At 37.5% G+C, this 24,316-nt stretch overlaps 1 protein-coding gene across 1 annotated transcript; it reads right to left on the bottom strand.

Moving 5' to 3' along the window:
• Nucleotides 1-2,540: 2,540 nt before the first annotated feature.
• LOC103060977 (urotensin-2 receptor-like) lies at nt 2,541-3,751 on the bottom strand. The gene is given in 2 exon segments (XM_088134744.1): nt 2,541-2,603; nt 2,606-3,751. Coding segments are annotated over 2 exon segments (1,137 nt in total). The 5' UTR covers nt 3,680-3,751.
• Nucleotides 3,752-24,316: the final 20,565 nt, after the last annotated feature.

The following is a 24,316-nucleotide window of genomic DNA, read 5'->3' as shown; positions in this document are numbered from 1 at the left end:
AATAATTCTTCAATGACACAGTTACAAAGTTATACCATAAAGGAGGGGAAAGGAATTGGTATTCTTTTATCTTTGTCTTCTTTTGAATAGTATGTTGTACTGAGTGTATGATAACACCACCCTAAATGGTGTTCAAGTTATGCGGTCTGCTCCCACTTTCTGGGTAGACACTTGGCAAATAATCTCACAGTGTATAAGTGGATTACGAGCTTCTCTTGGCTCTCTATTTGTTCAATTATCTTTAACAGAAATAATCTTCCCCATATATTCTGTGAATAGGAGGTTTGTAGTTTCATAGGAGGTAGAATGAAAGAGATTAAACCAGCCTTCTCTACCATTGTATCTTGCAGATAAAGTGGCCTGCAGTTCTCAGCAGAAATATTCAGGATAATCTTTTCTGCTAGGAACTGGCAATGAATCCTGGCCACCTTACCAATTTGTTTAGGCATGAGGCCCTGTTCAGTGCACAAGTCCATGTTAAACATGACCAAAATCTATGGAAAAAAATTAAAGAGATAGGACTCTGGCCCCTTATAAACTTTGGTCCACCTCAAATAACACATCTCACAACTTAAGCAGAGAGTATTTTATGGAACAGCTTTGAATCACATACAGCCAAAGCCTTTTTAGGGCATAGGATGCAATTTACATTCCAATAATAATCAGTCTTAATCTTTAATTCAATCAAATCTCATCATAGGATTTGATTTCTCTTCAATTCTTCTTTTTCCCATCGCACAGAATTCTTCAAGGCTTTAACAAGCCTCTCTTGTAGATCCAATAAGAAAACATTTTCCAGGTCATTCTCTTGGTTTATCATTTGTATTCCCCTTTTAATTTTTAAACTTCAGCCAGCTTCTTTTGTATATCTAGTAAAGCGTCCTTTTCCAAATTGTTCTCTTGGCCTGTTGTTTGTAGTAAGTAAGTACAGGGAACATGATCATGATGCCTAAAATCATGCACAGCATGAAGGTAGACCATGAGCTTTTCTTCCCCTCTCCCAAAACTCTGAGCCAGGGATTGTCTGTTGAAACTGTTTGGAATGAGATTTAGAATAGATAAAGTACAGAGCATATAAATAAATGTGGAATTCAACTTCTGGACCAGCCAAATTAATTGTTTCTTATTTTGAATCCATGAGGCAGCACATGTATTGTAAATAGTAAGCATGTATTCCATTTGAAGAAAGATGTCATGCATATCTTCACATCCTATAGTGGTTGAGTCAGTGTCTATTTATTTAGGAAGTCATTGAAACATGTAGCTTGACCAGTGGTGCTGAGACTTTTTGCATACTGCTGTATATGTCCAGATATCATATGTTGATAATTGAAAAAGGTTGCTTTGTTCCTTGATGTTGTTATAAAAGGTTTGCTACATCACTGAGCTAAAACTGGAAAATATTTCTGAAACAGAGAAATATCACACTGACAACAAAGGTACATGTATTTCCACAACCAGGTTTTTCCTAGTTCTACGTTATGTCTGTGAAAACTGGACCAGCAGAAAGGCTGAGTAAAGAAAAAATGATGCCTTTGAATTGTGATGCTGGAGAAAAATGGTGATAATACTTTGAACCTTTCCCAAGAAGAACAAATCATCCAATATGAGGTAAAGTAAAACCAGGCTGCTGACTGGAAGCACTAAAAATAAAGCTATAGGTTAAATATTTTAGACATCTAATGCAAAGGCAAAAGTCATGAAGAAGGTCCTGATGCTTGGAAAAATCAAAGAGAATTGGAAAAGAGTGTGACAGAAGACAAGGGTGCTAGCTGTTGTCACTGATGACCCAAGTGCAAGTTTACAAGAACTCAGAGAAATAGTTACTGACAGATAGTCATGGTGAAAAGAGATCCCTTGGATTGCAAAAAGTCAGAAGTGACTGAACAATTGAACAGGAACACCAATAAGCATTTCAGGAGGTAATGTGCTCCTTTTGGATTCTGAAAAAAAATAACACCTTATTTCGGCAAATGTTTCTTATTTTGATCCTGAATTTTTCTAACTCATGTCACTCCTAGCAATGTCATGTCGTATTTGATATGACAAGAGAGAGATGGGATAGGTTGAAAATGACACTAAATTGAATATAAGAGTGTGAATGGAACTCCTATCTCTTTGTCTTCTGGCTGATCGTGAAGAATCCACTGAGTGTCAGGGTTGAATAGAGACATCTAAGTAAGATCAAAGCAGGGCAATAAGCTAGAAACTTAGAATTAACCTGATTATGTCCTGTAAAATAAAATCTAATTTTATCAAATGTAGTTTTCATCTAAACAACAAATTCTCACGAATGTAATTGGAACAAAAAAACGAAACAAAACTGTGTATCTACCAAACAACAATGCATAGGTAATAGAGTCCAAAACAGGAATTATAACTTGAAAAATACTCTTGAGAGAAATTGATTCAATAACTTTAAATTTAAGATTAAAGCTTGAGAAGGACTATATATATATTTATTCTTCTCTCTGCTCTTGAGACATTCTCTTTAGAAAATATTTTCTCAGTCAACACTTAGACTTAGTGTGCTTCTTCTTTCAAGGACTGTAGCTTGCCCCATGGGTGGGAGGGAGTAAAATGGTCTCTCTGTAGCACTGGAGATGTTTGTTGACAAAGATCTGCCAGAAATCCTCTGAAACCTGTTCCTTCTATGGAAGTAGCTGCGGCTGCTGCCGCTGCTGTGAAAGGAGCGCTGCCTGTTCCTCAGATATTCTTTGTAGTTCTTGGTCAGCAAGGTGTAGAGGAAAGGGTTGATGCAACTGTTGCTATAGGTCAGGCAGGTGGTCAGGTAGTTGATGTTCCTTGTGGCCTTTGGAGACAAGGGAAGAGGCTCGTAGTACTGGAAGAGCAGCTGCCAGATCCAGAAAGGCAAGAAACAGGCCCAGAAGACCAGCACAATGGTGAAGATCAAGTAGAGCACTTTTTGGTTGGGGAGCCGTTTGGTCTCTTTCAAGGAGGTTGTCTGGGACACCCAGTAGGTTCGTGCCAGCCTAACGTAGAGATAGCCGATGACGACACCAGGGCCAACAATGCTGGTGCAGAAGAGCACGGTGATGTAGATCTTGTAGGACAGTTTGCTCCAGGTGGGGAGGCAGATATTCTTTTCCCCTTGCACCAGCTGGATCATGATCAGCATGGGCAGGGTGAGAAGCAGAGAGGCAACCCAGATAATGAGGGCAATTGCTTTCCGATAACTCTTGGACCTCTTCACGGTGTCCAAAGGCTTCAGCACCGCCAAGTATCTCTCTGTGCTCATCACCATCAAGGTGAAAATGCTAGCGTGCATGGTGAGGAAATTCAAGCTGAAAAGGATCCGGCAGCCTGTATCTCCAAAGGACCATTCCTGGATGAAGTAAGTGCCCACAATGAAAGGGATGGTGAGAAGGTAGAGCAGGTCTGCCAGGGCCAAGTTGATGATGTAGATGTACATGGAGGCAGAGTACCTCAAGTAGTGGCACATCACCACCAAGGTGTAGACATTGCCTGTCACCCCAATTATGCACATAAGAGAGAGGATGGTCCCAATGGTGCAGGTGGCTACAATGTCCTCTAAAGAGCTGGCAGTGAAGGCCTCGCCCCATGTGTTGTTGGAAGAAATATTGGGGTTGCTTCTGAGTGGGCTGCCGCTCTCTGTGTCGGTGGCCACTCTGATGGTGGAGGAGATAGTGCCATCCATTCTCTTAAAAGATCTAGCTTACATGCCTTGGACATTCAGCAGCAGGCAGTATCCGATTCTTCAAAGAGAAGAGGGAGTGGAAGAAAGTACTGTTTAGCTGAGATTAATTTCTGCTGAAATGTCAGAAACACCTGTGATCTTCAGCTTGTATTTATTCTAGAGAAAGGGCAGAAAAAACAATGTAAGGCAGAATACCATAATGCTTTGGCTACAAAATGTGTGAGGCTTATAGCGGTAGGTAAGCTGATACAGGTACCATTATACTATGTCACCAGCAGGCAGCAGACACGAGGACTATCTGTAAAGTATAAGAAATCTCTTACTGTAAAGCAAAAGACTTTATTTTACCTAAATAGATCCGCTATTTCTTTACCTAAATAGATCCGCTATTATGACAGGAATTTTCATATAATGGGTGAATGCTGACACTTCAAAAATATTTTTTCACTTAATATTATGTCCAGGCTTGCAGTTAATTGTATGGATCTCATTTCCCTAATTTTCATAACAAATGCTTGCAAAATGTTTTGCTACTGTGCTCTGGTGTTTTATTTCTGACATTTATTAGATCGTCTTTCTTTAAGAGAAGCCCATTCTGTTGTGACTTGGAGATTAGTCAAGATGATCTCCTGGGATCTCCTTCCATTCTTGATTCAAGAATATTTCCTGGAAGAAGATTGATGGGTCTATAACTTGCCAAGCAGATTTCATCAGAGCACAGGATTTAGCATGGGCTCATTTATGGATAGATATACTTGTTTGTCTAATCAGTTTTAATGATTATCAAGTATCCAAACTCTTCTTCCCCAAGGCATGTGCTGTTCATTGTCTGTGATAATGCAAACTAAGACTGTCTGAGAGAGACATTCTGCTGGGCTGGAGTAAATAAATACAGTCAGCCACTGTATTTATTAAGAAGGGCAAATAGTACAAAATGTCAGTGAGCCTCCAGTTTCTCAGTCAAAGAAAATCCAACGTAAGCCTTGGAACTTTGGAAATCTCACTGTTCATAATAATGTAATAACATACATGGGATTTTAGTAAAAGTGGTTTCTCCCCATTCCCACTAAAGATTTGGAGAGTATATATCTGAGCCCTGATTATATATTTTTTTCTTCAGTATCTCCAAAGAACATATGATAACAAATCCATAGAAGGCGAAACTTCTATGATAGAAATGGTAGATCTTGCAAGTGTCATCAGTATTCCTTATCACAATTCCTTATAGTAGAGAGCAGTGCAACTTTTATCTGGCTCTCGCAAAGGTTTACACCGATTGATTGATTGATTGATTGATTGATTCATTCATTCATTATCACCCTTCTTCAACCTGCTGGCCACACTGCCTAGAAGATTATGGGAACTGCATTCCAAAGCATTTAGAAAGCACTAGGTTAGAAAAAGTACTTATGTGTTGACAGTTATTTCTTAGGAGTGGGAAAGTGTGAAGTTTTTTTCTTTTAAACTTTCCCTCTTGGAGACACAAATTCTCTACCTCCCCCCACCCCCTGCAATTTTCAGTCACCAACAGTTCTTTGATATACTTCAAGACAATTAGATCAAGTTATTTATAGACAATAAGATGGTCTGTTCAGTCCACTTACTTTTGGGGATATAATACAGCAGTAATTTAAAGAGTTCAGTGTGATGCCTATTTTCTCAAACTAAATCCCATCGAGAACAATGGGGTTTACTTACAGGTACATATCTATAAAATGCAGCCTAAATACATATAAGCATTACTTCCTCCTAACCTATCAATTCTGAGCATTTAAGCTTTATATTAAGCTTAAGCTCAGAGTCTTTTGGAGTAGTCAACTATAATAAATTTAATAAATCATCATCATCCTTTTCGGTTTGTCAGTAAGAGTGAGACACGCACCTCCATCAAAATGGTATTTCATATCTTTCTGAGCTCTTTGCAAAGTCAACTAAACAAGATAAACAGAGAGTAAAATGGATAGCTTGCTAAAATGAAAACAGACACTTGTTCCTGTTTGCAAGGATAATCATAGAGTGTTGCTTAACAGATTGTGTATTTTGGTAATATTATAGCACTCCATCAACAAGCTGTCCTTCTTGCTCCCCAGGTGCCATGACTTTGTTTCAGACAATCAACCTGCTAAATCACTTATGTCTTAAGAAGTTACAGGATAATGGAAATTGAAAGTTCAGATCCAAACCTGATTTCAGTGAAAGCCAATTGAAGGAGTTTCTGCTTATAGGGAAATGTCCTAGACAGAAATCTTGGCTGGGGTGTCAGAAAGATCTCAAAGAAGCAACACAACAGCCATACTCATAGCATCTTGCATGGCTATGTGAAAAAGAGAAGGAGAAATTCTTCTTAGGTAACTAGGTATGACAATTTCCCTCCCAGTTCTTGTACTCATTTGTGCTGCTCGGTGACATTGGACATTGTAGATTGGCAAGGACAGAAAGCTAATAAGCTACAAAAGTAACAATAGCATTTCAAAAGCCAAAGCTGTTGTAAGACAGCACTCTATCAACTAGTACATGGTCAGCAAACACATAACAAGTCAATACTGTTTCTTTGTGGCACTAAAAGGCTGAAGTGACTTGCTCTATTCTTTGAACACAAGCATTTGTTCTATGCATCTGATGAAATGAACTGCATCTCACAAAGCTTCTGCCTTTTAATGGAATGCATTAGTTGGAAAAGGTGCTACCAGACTCCTTTTCTGGCCACTGTAGATTAACACAGCTGTTCTCCAGCAAAGTTTTTTCTTCAAAAATTTGTGAGAAAGAAAACCCATATTCTTCACCAAAGCCTAAGAGAGAGATTAGAGTATTAAAGAAACAGGTTTCAGGATAAGCATAGGTGAAATTCCCAAGGGGAGTTGCTCCAAAGAACACTGGGATTAATTCCAAAAGAGAGAGTTTGTTGAATTAGGACTACCAGTTCTGGCCTGTAAAAATTCAGTAGATGGGAACCAAGATAGACAGAAAACTTGAACTCTTTGATAATTTTTTGTAGTCCAGATCTGGAAGACCTAGTTATTGATAGGTGACTGGCTGTGAGAGATCTTCACTAGCATCTCTCAGACATGTTATGCTAATGATAATAAACCACTGTCCAAACAGGGATAATCTGTTTAGATGGAAAATATTGCTTCCAAAGCCATGAGCTCTAAAGGGATAGGATGTTGTGGTAACAAATAGGATCTTGTACCATGCTTGGGTATGAAGTGTGTACCAAATAAATATACTGAACATTAAATACTAATACATTACATTGCACCGTATTCCTTGAGATACTAGAAGGGATATTTATTTACTCACTTTATCTCTATGCTGCCACAATCTGCATGAATTTATGGCAGTATACAATAAAACCAGAATAAAAAATTATAATAATAATAATCACAAAACTAATTCAAATATAATAATGCCTTAAAATCATCAAAGCATTTAATATTTTACCTTTAACACCACCACCCCCAGGAGAAAAAAAAAGGCATACCAATGACAGATCTTAACTAAAGGCTTAAAGATCTCAACAGTACTATTTTAAAGGCTTTCCTAAAGATCAGGTGTGATGGTGCAGTCTGGATTTCCAGGGGGAGACCACCCCACAGGGTGGGTTCCATTGCTGAGAAACCTAAGCAATTGGTCTCCCTTGGATCTCACATATAACTACTCTATATAACAGTGTTTCTCAACCTTAGCAACTTTAAGATGAGTAGATTTCAACTCCCAGAATTCCCCAGCCAGCCGAGCTGGCTGAAAGCAGGCAGCAAACCCCACACTCACTGATGATGTTACCTAATTGGGTAATGAAATGTCTGCATGCAAACAACCAAGTTGAGAGAGCACCAAGAAGTCCACAGTTCAATCCTGAGCTACAGATAGTCTTTTCTATTTTGAGAGGAGCTGAACATGCTGTAGGGAATGGAAAAGTCTTGTGTAAGTCAAAATAACATTACTGAGTTTAAACAGATTGACAGTTCAGGAAATAAATCAATAAGCTAATTTGTGAGGTCATCAAAGGACAGCCAAGTATTTAATATATAATATGATAATATATAATAATAAAAATATAATACATTTTTACTCCTGGGGCAAGTGGCTGTGGGCTTTTTTGGTGTTTTGCTTTAATGCTTAAATAACTTGGCTAGATTTGGGTATTTGCACACCAATTTGGGGGGAAGGGCACCATTTCCAATTCTACCTCAGGCAAGAAAATATCTTGGATTGGGACAGTATTAATGTGCCCTGTGAGCATCTATCAAAAAAGATCATCATATATCTTGCTTAACTGATTTTTATGGCTGTTTCTTTCATATTCACTGGAAAAAAAATGGATGAAAGTGACTAAGCAACAGTGGAGGTATTGTCTTACATAGCTGAGTCCTACAGAATTGGTTTGACTGATAGAGTCCTTTGCTTCAAGTGGTTCAGCCCAGCTATTAATCTACTGAGAATTCTTATCCCATTCAGTACTTGCAACCTGGGGATTCTCACACTGGAGACTATTTTACTGAGAGGCTTTGAAAATTACTGAGTTTAAGCTTTGAGCACTTAAAGACATATTGAGTATTATTTGTAAGAATTATTTTTGCAGGGCAGGCTGGAAGAATGGCAAATTCAAAGGAACTGTATTTTAAAGCTTGGTAAAGGCTTGAAAGAACACTTTTTGAATGCAGAACTATGTTCATCAGCCAAAGGAGAATCATTTTATACATTCTGAGTGAATATATGAAGCATGCTAAGAATGAGCACATTTAATTAACCCTCACAATGAGAAGTAAAATGAATGTTTATATTTTGTGAGTTATCGTGTGGCTTTCTAATATCATTAGTTTGCATGAGTAGCTAAGCAAACGAGAAAAGAGTTACTAAGAAAATATTGTTAGCAGGGTGGAAGAAACTCTTTCCCTGGGACAAACATTTGTCTGAGACAACTTGATATATCCATGGCTTAACAGAACAGGAAGAATGTGTGGCTATATGAGAAGAAGACATCCTGGTCCTTCTTGCTGTAAAACCAGCATTTTGCCTTAGCCACAGTATCCTACTGTGGTGTTTTTATATATATGTATGTATGTATGTATATATGTATGTATATGTACAGTATATACTGTTCTTATTCACCATTGGATCTTGATTAGCACTCTTAGGTGAGATGAACTTCAGTGTGATGAAATGCATTGAGAGTTCAATCTGGCTTGAACATTAGGTCAGCATTTACAAATTACTTGTAGAAGCTTCTTTGTATTTGAGGATGATCAAGTTTTCTTGAGGTGAATAAGCCAATATATATAATGTAATGGAGGTGAACGTGCAACCATCTCATCAGAGCTTTGTTCTTGAGATCACATGGCAGCTTTGGGAATCAGCAAGATAAATTAAATCTTTGCTTTGTTTTCCTCAACCATTCTCTCTGCAACGAATATTTAGTGGGTTGGGGAAAGAGGTATTATTACCTTTATCAAACAGAACACCTCTTGCCAGCGTATAGGTTTTTGTGCAGAAGGTGCAATTCCAGGGTGGCATGGTGAAGCTAGGCTCACTAAATCCTAAGATAATAGCAACTGAATAGTTCACTGGAGACAGGTTGGATAAGCAGGGAGGTCATCTTCAAATATCCTAGCCTCTTTCCACTTGAGATGATACTTTTTAACAGGTTTTTCTTATCTCATTTTCATTCACCCAGAAGGAAGATTACAGGCACTGAAATGAATAGAGAAGGACCAACTACCAAAATATAAAGGCTGGGGGATGGTTCTTTCTCTAGAACTGTTGATTTTCTTCTCAGAAATGTAACTCTCAGCTTCTCAAGAGATTAATGTTTTCATCAATTCCTAACTCTCAGCACATATGACATATTATTTCTTTTCCTTTTTTCACTTGGGGTTCGCAACATCATGGAATCTGTGGGATAGCCATTTAGACGATCTTGTCCAACTTCCAGCTCAGTGGGGAATTCCAAATTGCAGCCACCCCAGCGTTCTTCTGTAGCCTTTGCTTAAAGGCACCCAGGGAAAGGAAAACACTTCTCAAAGATAATCAGCGGATTCACTGCTGAGCTGTCCTTTCCATTAGGAACCTTTCTGTAACATTACATTGAATCTGATTGTTGAGTAACTTAAAACCATTAGACGATGTTCACACTCTGAAACAACAAAGAACCAGGCATGCCAACCTTTTTCACTGTGTGAGACCCTATGACAATTTTCCCCAGCCTCTACTGATTTCCAAGCCCCCACCAATTAGATTACAAGCTAAAAACTGTACTGCTAAAAACTAGTTTTCCACCTTGCTTGAAAACCCAGGTTTCTTTCTTTCCCTCCCTTCAGCAACAGATAACATTTACAATCCAGAAAATGTTTGTGTGAGCATTTATTTTCTCATTGGAGTTGCTGTCTGTCATGTTCTCCATCTTCCAGCTTATGTTTCACCCAGCCAGTTTGGTGAAAAGTCCTCAAATGAAGTTTTATTGGGATGCAGCTCTCACTGGCGCCTTATAACTTTCTCAGGATTTGCTGGGATCACATATGCTGATCTAGTGCTATGGAGAGCAGGAGGTGTTTAGATTTCTCAGAGCATTTGTGTTCCAGCTGCATCCACTGCAATCCATAAGAAGTCATACTTTGCAAAATACCAGGCAAATGTATTCACATACATGCTGGCAAATGTATAGACTTGTGTATGGGAGGGGACAAGTGTTTGCTTTTCTTTTTGTGATTTTGGACTTTGATACAATTTTCTTTTAAGGCCAATGAAATTAAATTTATCAGTGTAACATGCTTTATTCAAAACTCTTCCTTCACATAGTTTCATACTGCTTTATGTGAGATAGCTTCTCCAAGTCTTTATTTTTTATCATCATATAGAACATATAGAACATATGGAAAATGGAATGCTGAATATTGTGCGTGTTACAGAGGTTTGACAAATGAAGGGTGTTCCTCTGATAGGAATCCTGATCAGCCCAAACACCTTGAGGTTGAAATATTTATATTGATATGGTGGACTCTTCTTTTCCAAGCAGGTGCCTCTTGATGTACAGTATTCCACTGGGATTTATGGGAGCTGAAATCCAATACAAGCATAAGGTCCCAAGTTGGGGAAGGTTTTCTTAAGATCTCTAGAACCAGGATCTTGTATAGTGAAGAGAACTATGTAGATGGCAGTTGTCTTTGATTGCCTTTTACATCTTTTCCACACTAACAAAACATAGGATGGTATTTCTTGCAGATGTGGCATTGACAATAAATGTATCATCTTTTCTACAAGCACTGGAGACTGGCCACACAAGGACCAAGACCATAATCCCCATGAAAATGGAATTTGATGGGGAATAGGGTAATACTTCACACTGGCACATGACTATAAGGGTTGGCTGGATGGCATGAGAAGTGAATGTATCAGCTGGCTTAAAAATTGTACTTAGAAAGAGGTGATTCTTTAATGATTCTTTAAATTGAAGTGAAATATCAAGTGGAGTGCCACAAGGTTCAATCAAAAATAAAAAGAGAAAAAAAATCAACAATTGCCTTTTTAGAGATAGAGATACATCTACTGTATTCAGTCTTTAATATCAGGAATAATATTATTTTTCTAATTTCTCAAAATGATTAACTTAGCAGTACCCCATGCTGAATATAATCATGGTTCCTTGAAACAGTCAGATTCCAGAATTTTGGAACATAATTTAACATGACATAAACATCTTTAACATTAGAAGATTTCCTCATAAATCTACTTATATGTAAATCAAAATATTATTCCAGAAAGATGCTAATGACTTACAAGACCAATCATATGGGTCAGTAACCCTCAAACTTTGTACATTAAAAGTGAAGAAAGTCTGACATCCATCCTTTCAAATACATCAGATGTAGATGGCAGTTGTCTTTGCCTTTTATATCTGCTCTATCCTAACGACACCTAGGCTGGTATTTCTTGTAGATGTGGCATTTACAACAGATGTCTCATTTTTTCCACAGGGATTCAGGCCATGATCCCCATGACAATGGGATTTGTTGGAGAGCAAGGTAAAACTTCACCCTGGCACATGAATAAAGGGGTTGACTGGATGCCATGACAAAGGAATACATTAGCTGGCTTGAAAATTGCACTCAAATAGTGCTTATTAACAGTTCCTCACCAAACTTAAGTAAGTATCAAGTGAGTGCACAAAGTTCAGGCTCAGGTCCTCTTTTCTTCAATATGTTTATTAATGACTTGTGCAAAGAGGGGGAGGAAATGCTTATTAAATTTGCAGATGACAAAAATTGGGTATGATAATTAATACCCTAGAAGATAAAAATTAAATTCAAAATTAACTTGACAGGTTCAAGAAAAGGCTGAGAGCAACAGAAGAAACAAATGCAAAGTGCTTCATTTATGAAACAGAAATCAAATGTACAGGTATAGAAGGGAGGATTTTTGGCTTGTGAAAAAGATTTTGGAATAAGAGTTGACCACAAATGGAGTCTGAATCAACAGTGTGCTGTGGCTGCAAAAACAGAAAAGTAAATACAATTTATGAACAATTCTGCACTGCAGCTGAAGCTGCTTGTATCCCATGCCACACCCAGCTCTTTCTCAAGACAGCTTCAGAAATTCCAGCATGGGTTACAGTGGGTTGGCAACCAGGCTGGGCTGGAGCTCAGCCCTGCTATGCCCCCTGCAAGACTAATTGGTCATTGCCCTCCTTTTTGCCCTTCCTATTCATGTAGGGAAGGCAAGATCAATAGCTAGTTGCTGCATGGAGCAGCCTACCAGTGCCTGCCCTTTCTGTTTAGTGATTGTTCCCTCCTCACTAATCTCTGTACCTTTCCTTTGCTTTCCCAGATTGCACACATGAATGCCTTCACAATCCCTTCCCACATTATCTCCTCTGACACTAATGCAGATCTTTTCTTTTTTTCCCCTTGGGGTACCATCATTGCTCTGATGCTACAATAATCCAAGGAATATGGAACAGGTTGTTGGCCATTGTTGGACCGACTGCCTGATATTCATTCATTCATTCATTCATTCATTCATTCATTCATTCATTCATTCATTCATTCATTCAATGTGGAGAACATCCAGTTGCAGCTTGGCAGCCTAGGATGAAGTGGTTGCACAAGGCATCAGCCAACTGCTGGAGGAATAAAGCACTGGAGACCATCCACTGTGAAGGACTTAACATGGATTGGAAAACAGCCATTTTGTATTGAAGCTGGAGAATGATGTCATGGCTGAAATGTAAATAAGAGGTAATTTGTTTCTGGGAAGGTTTTCCAGTGCTCCTTGGACATGACAGAGACTAGGTTCAGCCCCTTAATGCCATCAGAAACTGAAGGGAATAAAACTGACTTGAAGATTCAGTTTTAACCTGATGTACTTCATCCACTCTAAGCAAAAGTCAGTCAGGGAGCTTGGTACACCTGACAAGGATGGAAAGGAGACATCGTTCACATTAAAGTGGCACTCAATCGCACAACTTGGTGATTATTCTTAGAAGTGTTGTAGAGATGTTGAATAGCACGGGGACACAAGACCCCTCTTAATGTATGCCTCCTGGGCTGTACAACCAAGGGGAAGGTGGATCCAGAGGACAAGAAGCATTTCAAACTCTTCAAAGCACTCTGTTCATATCTTCAGCATGCTCAGAAACAAACCAATCCCAAAATCCAAACAAGGCAGGGTGACTTGGTCTCCTCTCAACCGGGTGGCATTAATCTGTGAGTACTTTTGTCTATGGAAAATTCCATGAAACTCTCAACATTTGCTGCCAAAGGCACAAGAGGCCTTCCACAATTCCCGTGGGCTGAGTCAGCTCCCGCACCACCTGGAATCATTTTCTTGGGTAATTTTCAGCAGATGCAACAGAAGTGGAGAAAAACTTTTTCTTTCCCTTCATGGCTACAGAATAAGCTCTCTGCTCTACCTTAGGCTGTGCTCAGTCATATACAGGTGAGAACCCCAAGTCTTAATTATCAAAGATCGATTGTCCTCACAAGCTGAATAGCATATTGTTCATTCCAAGTTCATTTTTAATTCTTTGGGATCTGTAGATTGCTGGTAAAGGTAATCTAAGGAATTGATTCTAAAAGAATTAGTAGAATACAAGGAAAAGAACAGTTCACATATAAGCAACTGAATGCAGATTTCCAGAGAACAGCAAGGAGAGATAAGAAGGCCTTCTTAAATGAACAATGCAAAGAAATCGAGGAAAACAATAGAATGGGGAAGACTAGAGATCTCTTCAAGAAAATTGGAGGTATCAAAGGAACATTTAGTGCAAAGGTGGGTATGATAAAGGACAAAAAAGGCAGGGACCTAAGCAGAAGGGATTAAGAAGAGGTGGCAAGAATACACAGAAAAACTATACAAGAAAGATCTTAATGTCCCTGATGTCCATGCTGGTGTGGTCACTGACCTTGAGCCAGACATCCTAGAGAGCAAAGTCAAGTGGCCCTTAGGAAGCATTACTAACAACAAAGCTAGTGGAGATGACAGTATTCCAGCTGAGTTATTTAAAATACTAAAAGACGATGCTGTTAAAGTGCTGTAGTCAATATGCCAGCAAGTCTGGAAAATGCAACAGTGGCCACGGGATTGAAAAAGGTCAGTTTACGTTCCAATTCCAAAGAAGGGCAATGCCAAAGAATGCTCAAACTATCACTCAGTTGCGCTCATTTCACATGCTAGCAAGGTTATGCTCTAAATCCTACAAGCTAGGCTTCAGCAGTATGTGAACCGAGAACTACCGGATGTACAAGCTGGGTTTCGAAGAGGCAGAGAAACTAGAGATCAAATTGCCAACATTCGCTGGATCATGGAGAAAGCATGAGAGTTCCAGAAAAACATCTACTTCTGCTTCATTGACTATGCAGAAGCCTTCGATTGTGTGGATCACAACAAACTGTGGCAAATTCTTAAAGAGATGGGAGTACCAGACCATCTTACCTGTCTCCTGAGAAATCTATATGCGGGCCAAGAAGCAACAGTTAGAACCGGTCATGGAACAACCGATTGGTTCAAAATAGGGCAAGGAGTATGACAAGGCTGTATACTGTCATCCTGCTTATTTAACCTATATGCAGAGTACATCATGAGAAATGCCAGGCTGGAAGAATCACAAGCCGGAATTAAGATTGCAGGGAGAAATATCAATAACCTCAGATATGCAGATGATACCACCCTAATGGCAGAAAGTGAAGAAGAACTAAAGAGCCTCTTGATGAGGGTGAAAGAGGAGAGTGCGAAAGCTGGCTTGAAACTCAACATTAAAAAAACTAAGATCATGGCATCTGGACCCATCAATTCCTGGCAAATAGAAGGAGTAGAAGTGGAAGCAGTAACAAACTTCATTTATTTGGGCTCCAAGATCATCGCAGACGGAGACTGCAGCCATGAAATTAAAAGACGCTTGCTCCTTGGGAGGAAAGCTATGGCAAACCTAGATAGCATATTAAAAAGCAGAGATGTCACCTTGCTGACAAAGATCCGCATAGTCAAAGCTATGGTTTTTCCAGTAGTAATGTATGGCTGTGAGAGCTGGACCATAAAGAAGGCTGAGCACCGTAGAATTGATGCCTTTGAACTGTGGTGCTGGAGAAGACTCTTAAGAGTCCCTTGGACTGCTAGGCAGTCAAACCAGTCAATCTTAAAGGAAATCAACCCTGATTGCTCATTGGAAGGATTGATAATGAAGCTCAAGCTCAGATACTTTAGTCACCTAATGTGGACTCTTTGGAAAAGACCCTGATGCTGGGAAAGACTGAAGGCAAAAGGAGAAGGGGACGGCAGAGGATGAGATGGTTAGATAGCATCACTGAGGCAATGAGCATGAAACTGAGCCAACTCAGGGAGGCAGTGAAGGACAGGAAGGCCTTGCGCAATATGGTTCATGGGGTCACAAAGAGTCGGACACAATTTAACGACTGAACAACAACAACATCAAGTCATTGTACTAGAAGCAAACAGAGGTTAAAATAAATCCTCACTTCAATGGACTATTTTGGGGGGAAAGGGTTAGATTAAACCTAAATGTTCCTTAAATTCAAATTTATATCATTTGGGTCAATGTATATTAATGATGTAATGATGTAAATTATATATGCATACAAATTGTGCACTTGACATTATTTGCATAATTACATCATTATGCAAATAATACACATTGATGCAAATAGCATGAATTTACATGAATTGTCTGAACTATGTTAGATGCAACAAACTTTGCCTCTAACTTGGAGTGGTATTGCCCTGAAAATTTAAGGTCCATTACATCAAGGGTTTACTTTAATAGCTTATTGGAAGAAGGATTGTCAGTGGATGTAAAACACAAAACATTTTATATCATAATTCATATATTCCAGTGTTTTGCACAGTACCAAAATTCAAAAAGAAGAAATGCCACCACATGGGAGACCTTTAGTCTGGGACAATAGATCTGTTTAGAACCCATTTCTCAATTTATAGATTCTTATTTAAAACCTTTGATTCCTTCTTTATAATATATAAAAGTAGTGCTGACCTCATTACTAAAACTGAAGTGTTAGGATATATTAAAGAAGCAACAGTGTTAGTTACTGAAACATGTTTTTGTTATTGATGAGCATCCTACAAGAGCAAGCATTGGAGGTAACAGAATACATTAATCTGCATCTTGATTACCTTGCATGTCTTTTACTGGAATAAGTAAGATTAGCCTTTGTATATAGCAGTTACTGATTTAATGGCCTTTTCTTTTTACTGACAAATTAATTTCTAGGGCACCAGCATATGGGGCTGTTTGAAGAAGATTTTTTTCAAAGTAAGTAACCCACTCTTGGCAATATTAAGAATTGATGGTGCTTCATAGGAGATATTCTTCTGGTTTCAGATGGTAATAATAGTGGATTGCAATTTTTTTTACTACGGTTTAACTGCAGGAATCTAAATCCCGAACCTTATATGAAATCTAGTAAACCCACTTTTTTTTTTTTTTTTTTGGTAGATTATAGTAATTAAAGAAGGAAGGGGGTTACAAATTACAATCTACTGACAGCTATACTTATTGATGTTTTTGGATCTCATATCCCATAGGCTTGAAACAAAACCCACATATTTCAGTTTCCATTTTTGAGAATCTGCAGAGGAATTGGGGCATGAAAGAAGAGTATAAAAGAAGCTTACACAATTGAAAGAAGAATTTGCATTTCCTTAGGATGTAATATTGAGACTGGAGAAGAAAAACATAGTAGCATAAGGCAAGGTTAATTACAAATACTGTAGAAGTGTTGGCCAACATATAATAAGAGCCTGGTCATTTAAAAAGAATGAGAAATCAGAGACTATTGAGAAATCAGCATATACAGCATATCTTTCTTTTAAGAAAAAGCAATCTGTTTGTGTAAGAGAATGTGGAATATCAAGGACACATTGCTGCAAAGTGAAGTGACTAGTGCAGTCTAGTAAATGGAAAATAGGATGGACAGAGCTTTCAGCAGGAAGAGTTCCACTTTGAGATGACTGCCTATTATACGCTGCTAATACAGAAGACTAAGATTTCATCATTTGTCAACATGAATGACAAGCAAAGATGCATCTGTTGGGCTTTTTTGAAACATGCATAAGCCCCAATGTTGTTAATGTAATAAAATGTCCTTGTGACTTAATGTGTGTTGGCATACAACCCAGAAGCTAAATATGGACTAGGAAAATACTACAAAGGGAAACAGATCTTTCAGTAAAATGTTATACATGTAATGGGCAGAGAACATGGAGTTTTGGGGCTTTAGAGCAGATGGTAACTAATAGGGAAGTAGACTTTATAAAGAAAAAAAGTGATTAAGAAAGAGGCAGGATGGATCAATAGATTAGGCACAAAAATCCCAGCAGGACAACACAGAATTTATCTGTCTGTTTGTTTTGCTATATGTCTCTCACTAATTAAGAACAGTTTGAGAGTTTTGAGTATTTCAAATTTAAAGAAAATTTGGGGGATTCGCAATTGGTTCATTGTGTCGGCCATTTTGAAAAATCAACCACAAAGGAGGATTCTGTTTTTTGGCTCCATTTCCAAATACTTCCACATTTATTTTAAACTTTCTTTTTAATTACTATTACAGCAAGATGGCCAAGAATGCTGCTCTTATTGCAAATAATCAAAAACAACACTTTTCCATCACCAGTAGCCTTGGTTCTTCAGCTCTTCTTCATCTGCTGACAAGGTGGCAGTAGGGTGTGCATGTATTTATTATATTTGTATCCTGCTGCAGTCTAGCAATTCTCAGTGGTTAACACAACACAGAACAGCCCTGTAAAACATCTGCAGTAGCTATAAGATATCAGTCCCACTAGGTGCACTAGACCAGAAAATCAACTCCACAGGAAGGCTACAATTACTTTTATTGAGATTGGCTATAATAACAGAATATTGCAAGTCTGATTGTGCTGTTCCTCCTCCACCTTCTTATGGTTCAGTGAATTAGGGAGGCGTCTGCCTGAACCACTTTCAAATGTTACCTCATTGTTCTGGACTTTAAAAAAAAAAAGGTCCAGGGGCTGGACTTCAGCCCCTTTTGCCTGCATAACAATTCTTGCATACCTACATCAAGATCATCTTCCTTACTCTCTACATAAGATCAACATAAAAGCAAAGCAGTATAACACTTTGATAACAAGTAAAATAAAAGAACTCCATATAAACAGAGACAGTGCAATCTAATTGGAACACCTTCTGAAAGGTGTTTTTTTCAGCATCTTCTGAATGCAATCAGGGAGGGGGCCAGACTGATCTCCCCAGGGAGGCTGTCCCACATAACCAGCTCCAGTACCAAGAAGCAATGCCTCCTGGCCTCACTTCCCTGTACTAGGGAGGGGCCATAGGTACTGTTTTTCCTTGGATGACCTAAGAGATACTGGGGCAAAGGCAAAGTGATTCAAACCATATCCTAACACTGTACTGGAATTTTGAATGATGCAAGAATGAAACTAAGATGGCAGTTTATTCTCCAGAAACATCAAGAGCAAAAATGTGATTCTTCTCTAATTCTATCTGGATTATAAAATAGAAGATGTATCTACTTCTAATGCGGGAAAGCAATGCACATCTCTCTAAATCATACACTATCTCTTGTCAGGTCTGGCTTCCAAGCATGGAGAGAAGAACCTTGGAAAAAAAAAATTTCTTGCCATCCTTCAACAGTGAGGAGGATCCCAAGGGACAAAGTATCAAGACGAAAAGATATTAAGGTAGGCAAGAGGATAAGTGCTACCCATTTATTCAATTCATTTAAATAATCATTTAATGTATTAATCATCTGAAGCCAAAACGAGGGCACAGCAAATGAAGCTATGAAGGATAAGCATTAATAAGAGGGAGAGAGAAACCCTGTGAGCTTATACCTTTCCTTGCATAAATGACAATACCCAATATGATTCTTTTTCTTTTGTAAATCCTATATATAGCGTACCCTATATACAGCATATCCAGTATGCTATTCTCTTTTGAAGTAAACAACATTATGCAGACTGCAGAAAGAGGTGAGAAATAATAATCAAAAAGAATTAAGGGTATTAGATAAAAGAAAAGAAAATACACTTACTGTACATCTAGTTTATATCAGCAGCATTCCCTAGTTCTCTATTCTTGCAAACCTTGCTTTCTTCTACTGCATCCATACACCAATTTATATATTGCCTTTTTTTTTTAAAAAAAAATCCTCTCTCCTTCTATGGATCTTATGAACTCCATCCAGCCCCAACTTTCTTGGTCTTTCTTACCTCTTGGCCTCTTCGCTCTTCCTTCATGTATTTCTCATTCCTTCATCTTCTCAGCATACTTTTAAAATCTAAGTTACTCACTTTTGTCAGTCTAGATTCATTCCGCACCCATACATTCTTGACTCTTCTTTATCCACATACACCTCTGAAGTACTTTGCCACATTCAACTTACTTTTATGATGCTCGCAACAGACCCTATTCTCACTTTCATGTAACAAAGCACACAGAAGCACATTCTTCTATACAGTCAGTTTTGCTTCTTTCAACAGGTATTAATTCCTTGTAGCAGACCATATATTATTCACTAGCTTTCTACCAGCATTTGCACATCTTCAAATTCTCTATCTCTTACCCTTACCAAGATACACAAGCTCGTCTACTTGCTCTGGGGTGTTTTTTTCCCATGTATGTATAATCATTCAATTTCCCCTTGTTTTTGATACATTCATTTTCAGATCCATACTTTTTGTCTCATCATATAATTACTTTAACATTTTTACAGATCATCAGGTTCTCAGCCAACAATCACACACATCATCTTCATTCACAAGTACAGGTACTTTCACATGCCAAATTATCACATCTCTTATGTCAGCACAGGAATTCCTTATTATCCATAAATACATTTGCATTTAACAACTGAGGAGCCCTCAGACTTCCATACTACTTTCTGTTCAGTGTTGAAGCATTCCATCTCTTCTTATGCATCCTTTATTTCTATCACATACTACTCCAATCTTCAACTCCGTAGCCATGAAAAACATTCTGTAATTTACACGTATTATTTTCATCATAAGTTTTCTCTAAATCAATAAATGTAAAATAAACTTTCTTTATTATACAATAATAAGCTAATAATAGTAAGATAATAAATGAACTGCTGAAGAGTAAAAGTCCCTGCATGGTATAAAGCCACAATAAATTTCATAGAATATTTTTCATTGTCACTTCTTGTATTCTTTCATCAGAATTCTTTCAAAGACCTTTTCAGGCACATTTAACAAATTAATCTCCCTGTAGGCTTTGCATTCACTCATTCTATTTTTTCCTTTGTATGGGATATAAATAACAGCTATTGTGGATGGTGGAAAATGGAGTGCAGCTCTGAGGAGGAAGATCACACAACTTTATTGATGCAATGGGTTCCAGCTTATAGAAGAAGAGCAATAGAGCACAATGAAAAGTTAAAAACTTTTATAAGTATTTCAAACTGTGGCATAGGCTATTTTTGCAGTTCTAATTTGTTGTCAAAATTCTTGGGATCAAAGGAGGAAAACCTGACTGATTTGGCTATAGTAAGGAAAGCTATACTCTTGTAAGGGAAAACTGAGCTTTTCAGGGGCAGCAGCAGCATTGGAAATAGATTGTAACCTTGCAGGAATTAAAAATGAGACAAAGAGGTTGGGAAAACAGCCCAGAGTCACAGCCCAGAGGCGGTGACTAAATTTGAAATATAAATAAATAAAAGTTTATGATAATTACTCGATAGGAAGAAGGGTAGAAACCACAATTGTATGGGGTTTTTTCTCTCTCTCTCTTTTTTAAAAAAAATCCTTTTTTATTTCTATTTCTTATTTTCTATCTTTGTTCTTGTTTGTTTGTATAGTTTATTAATTAATTAATTAATTAATTAGAATGGAAAAATTCTAATATATATATCAAATTGAAATTAATATATATATGAAACTGATTAATTTCATATATATATTAATTTCAATTGATTAGAATTGAAAAATTCTATATATATATATATATGAAATTGATTGTAACTTGCTAACATGCAGTGGAATGTTGATAGAATTAGACCTATCCTGTGTCTCCAGCTTTACACAGAATGCTTGTGGTTCGGCAGAGTTACATCGTTGGTTGATTTTTTGCTGATTAGGTTTGCTTCAGACAATTATGTGGAACTGGATCCCTGTGGCTTCGGGTCAGTTATCTTCTTTAAGATAAGTAAAAATTATTTCCTTTTGGTTACTGATGGGTTTAAGGGGCTTTGTCTAGAAAAGGGAGCAATTTTTAGATGTGGTGGGATGATGTGAATGTGGAAGTGAACTTGGCCTTGTTACATCCCCAGAGGGAATGGAAAATGTTCCAGAAATAGATTTGCTTATTATTTCCAATAATTATTTCCAACAATTAAGCATAGAAGCTGTTTTTATTTGCACATTAAACAAGGTTTACAGCCATACCATAAGCAAACAACATTCATATTTAAACAATTCTCACATTATCTACATCTGCAGTCTTACCATTTTCAACATTCTTACAGCATTTTCATCTACTTTTTCTTGGATGCTAATATTAACAGAATCTGTTTCATTTCAATTCTTCAATGCATTACTGTCATGTTCTTACAAATCTCTAAAGTACTTCTTTCTACATTCCCTTATTTCAATTTCATCCCAAATCATTTCAGAGCTTTTAATTTTAATTTCATTAAATCTGCCAGAGGGTCCTTATCAGTCTCATTCATTCACTTCAATCAAACTCTCTGCATTTTCTCTGCCTCTTTTAACCAAATCTTGCTCTTTTTGGCTATATTACTTTCTTCTTGTTCTTCCACATCCACTTTTTTCCTAGATTTACAAGCCAAAACTGATCTGCCCCACATTAGAACCTCTCACCACTTTTTCATCTTTCACTAATTCGCTCAGTTTGTTTTGAGAAACAATCAAATTAATCTTCCTTTTAGATTGACATTCATGCCTTTTTCCATATGTACATAGAAATAGACTTATGTTTTAAACACGTAAAGCTGATTTAAGGACTAGGACTTAATCCAAGATGGTAGTTTATAAATATTTTTTAAAAATATAGGACCTTTAGTATAATGCATATGTTTTACCACCATCTTATAGTCTTTGTAGCAGTTCTAAATCCTTTCTATATATTCGGAGATTTTCCTGGTGACTGAGGAAAAGGTCTTTCTAGGGTCAACAGTGGCAATGTATCTTGGGAACCCTCTCCCCAGAGAGATCATGAAATATCTTTTCATAATTAGGTTTCAAGTTAAGGCATTTTTTATTCTTTGTTTTGTCTTTGAATCCTAGCCTTCAAAACTCATAGCATATTGCTATGATATAAACAGTCATATTTCTAGATGGAATTTTGAGCAGCTTTAGAATTCTACCTTCCACAAATATAGAAAAATGAACTGTAATACTGCACTTATCTCAATAGATTTTAACACAAAGAAAGGCATGCTAAGATCATATGGAGAAATGATTTCAGAAAAAATGGGCAGATTAGTTTGATTGCTAAGGCTAAAATACTTGTGCTTCTTAGTATGCTGATCTTATTTAGAAATGTCCCTAAAGTAACACCTGCTCATTTTGAATCATTTAAGATAGTTTTCCCTTAATTTTCAGATATGGCAGGTTCTTCCATCTGAAGTCTGACATGATTGCATATATAAGGATGTTACTTATAACAAGCATACCTGAATACCACACTTGTAATACACAAATGATTGGTACCAATTAAGGCCTTCTTCATTTGTCAGCCTAGCTGCCTAACTTAACTTGACTCATTCTAATTATAAGACTTTCAGTAGCAGTGTATGTGTTAACTGCTGTGTTTCTGTGATTATTCATACAACTGAAAGAAAGACATCAGGGTTGTTGCTGCTGCTGTTGTTATTGCTGCTGTTATACATAAATACCATTAATTCTATCTGAGATTTGTTTGTTTATTTATTATTCAATGTTTTGTTCGGAGAAACCTCTTAAGTGAATTACTTGATTTTTTAAATGGGATAATGTTTATAATGATGATGATAAAGAAGAAAATATATATGATATTATTAACTGTATTACAGATTTTTTTTTACCCTTTGGGAGAAATAGCATATCACTTGCCAAAGAGCCAAAGGCAACATCTTTGCTCTAAACTACATAGTAGAAATCTAAGTCAGTCAGAGAAGATGCCGTCAATAGCTTTATGCCATATATTTGAACCCTTTCCTTCTCCAGTCTTCTTTAAAACCCACAAAATTCCAGTTTATCACATAAAAACAGGAATATTGTGCCGGTAGGAAATAGTGGAAGTTAAAGATTGCTGGCTTTTCTATTAGCCTAGAAAATAAATGAATAGACAGGATGTATGTATTGAAACCAAGTACCCTTTTAGTTGGATGCAACCAGGTATGACAAGAATTGTCACAGAAAAAGACATTTAAGGTTTGACCTCTGACAAAATGCAAGGCAGCAGGGAGAGATGACATGTATTAATACTATTATGACAAATCCTGGAAGTAAGTCCAACTTATTTCAGTGAAGTTTATGGCTGACTAGTAAATTCTGAGATTGTACTATAAGAGCACTAAGTGGTGAGAGGAAATGGAACTGTTTGGTGCAAATGAAGAAATGGAAACAAGTGAAATGTGCCTAAAAAAGAATTTCAAGACAATAAATTGCTGTTGGATAGTTACTTTGGGCAGGCTGACGTATTGACGCAAACATACGTAGGTACTCATAAAAAGTGTTCAAACCTCTGAGGTGTTTCTACTCATGGAGAATCACCATTTCTGGAATTAACTGGGTTGGCTGACTCCTTTTAGGGAGTCCAGATGCTAAGGAAAACAGCAATGCTCATAAAAGCTCATTATATACTTATTTGAGAGATGGCTTTGATTGTGGGAAAAACCCGTCTTTCAATTCCTGCTCAGCCACTGCCTTGCTTGCAAATTACCTCATGAGATTGTCATAATGGTTTAAATGTGACTGAGGTCTATTGTATATTCCGTTCTCATCATGAATCATTTCTAGAATTGGCTTCAGACACAGCGTAGATGCACTTGTATTTTCTGTGATTAAGTCACCTGGAGCTGACTTGTCTTCTTTAAGGATGTTTAGCAGAGAGAGGACAAAATTGGCCTGTTTGATTAGGGACAAAACAATAAG

The sequence above is a fragment of the Python bivittatus genome, unplaced genomic scaffold (genome assembly GCF_059951505.1).
Source record: "Python bivittatus isolate LINGU-HERP-01145 unplaced genomic scaffold, Pbiv_v1 ctg000080_np1212, whole genome shotgun sequence".
Classification (NCBI taxonomy): Eukaryota; Metazoa; Chordata; class Lepidosauria; order Squamata; family Pythonidae; genus Python; species Python bivittatus.
Note: the sequence above shows the minus strand (reverse complement) of the source record. Positions and strands in the feature narration are given on the sequence as shown.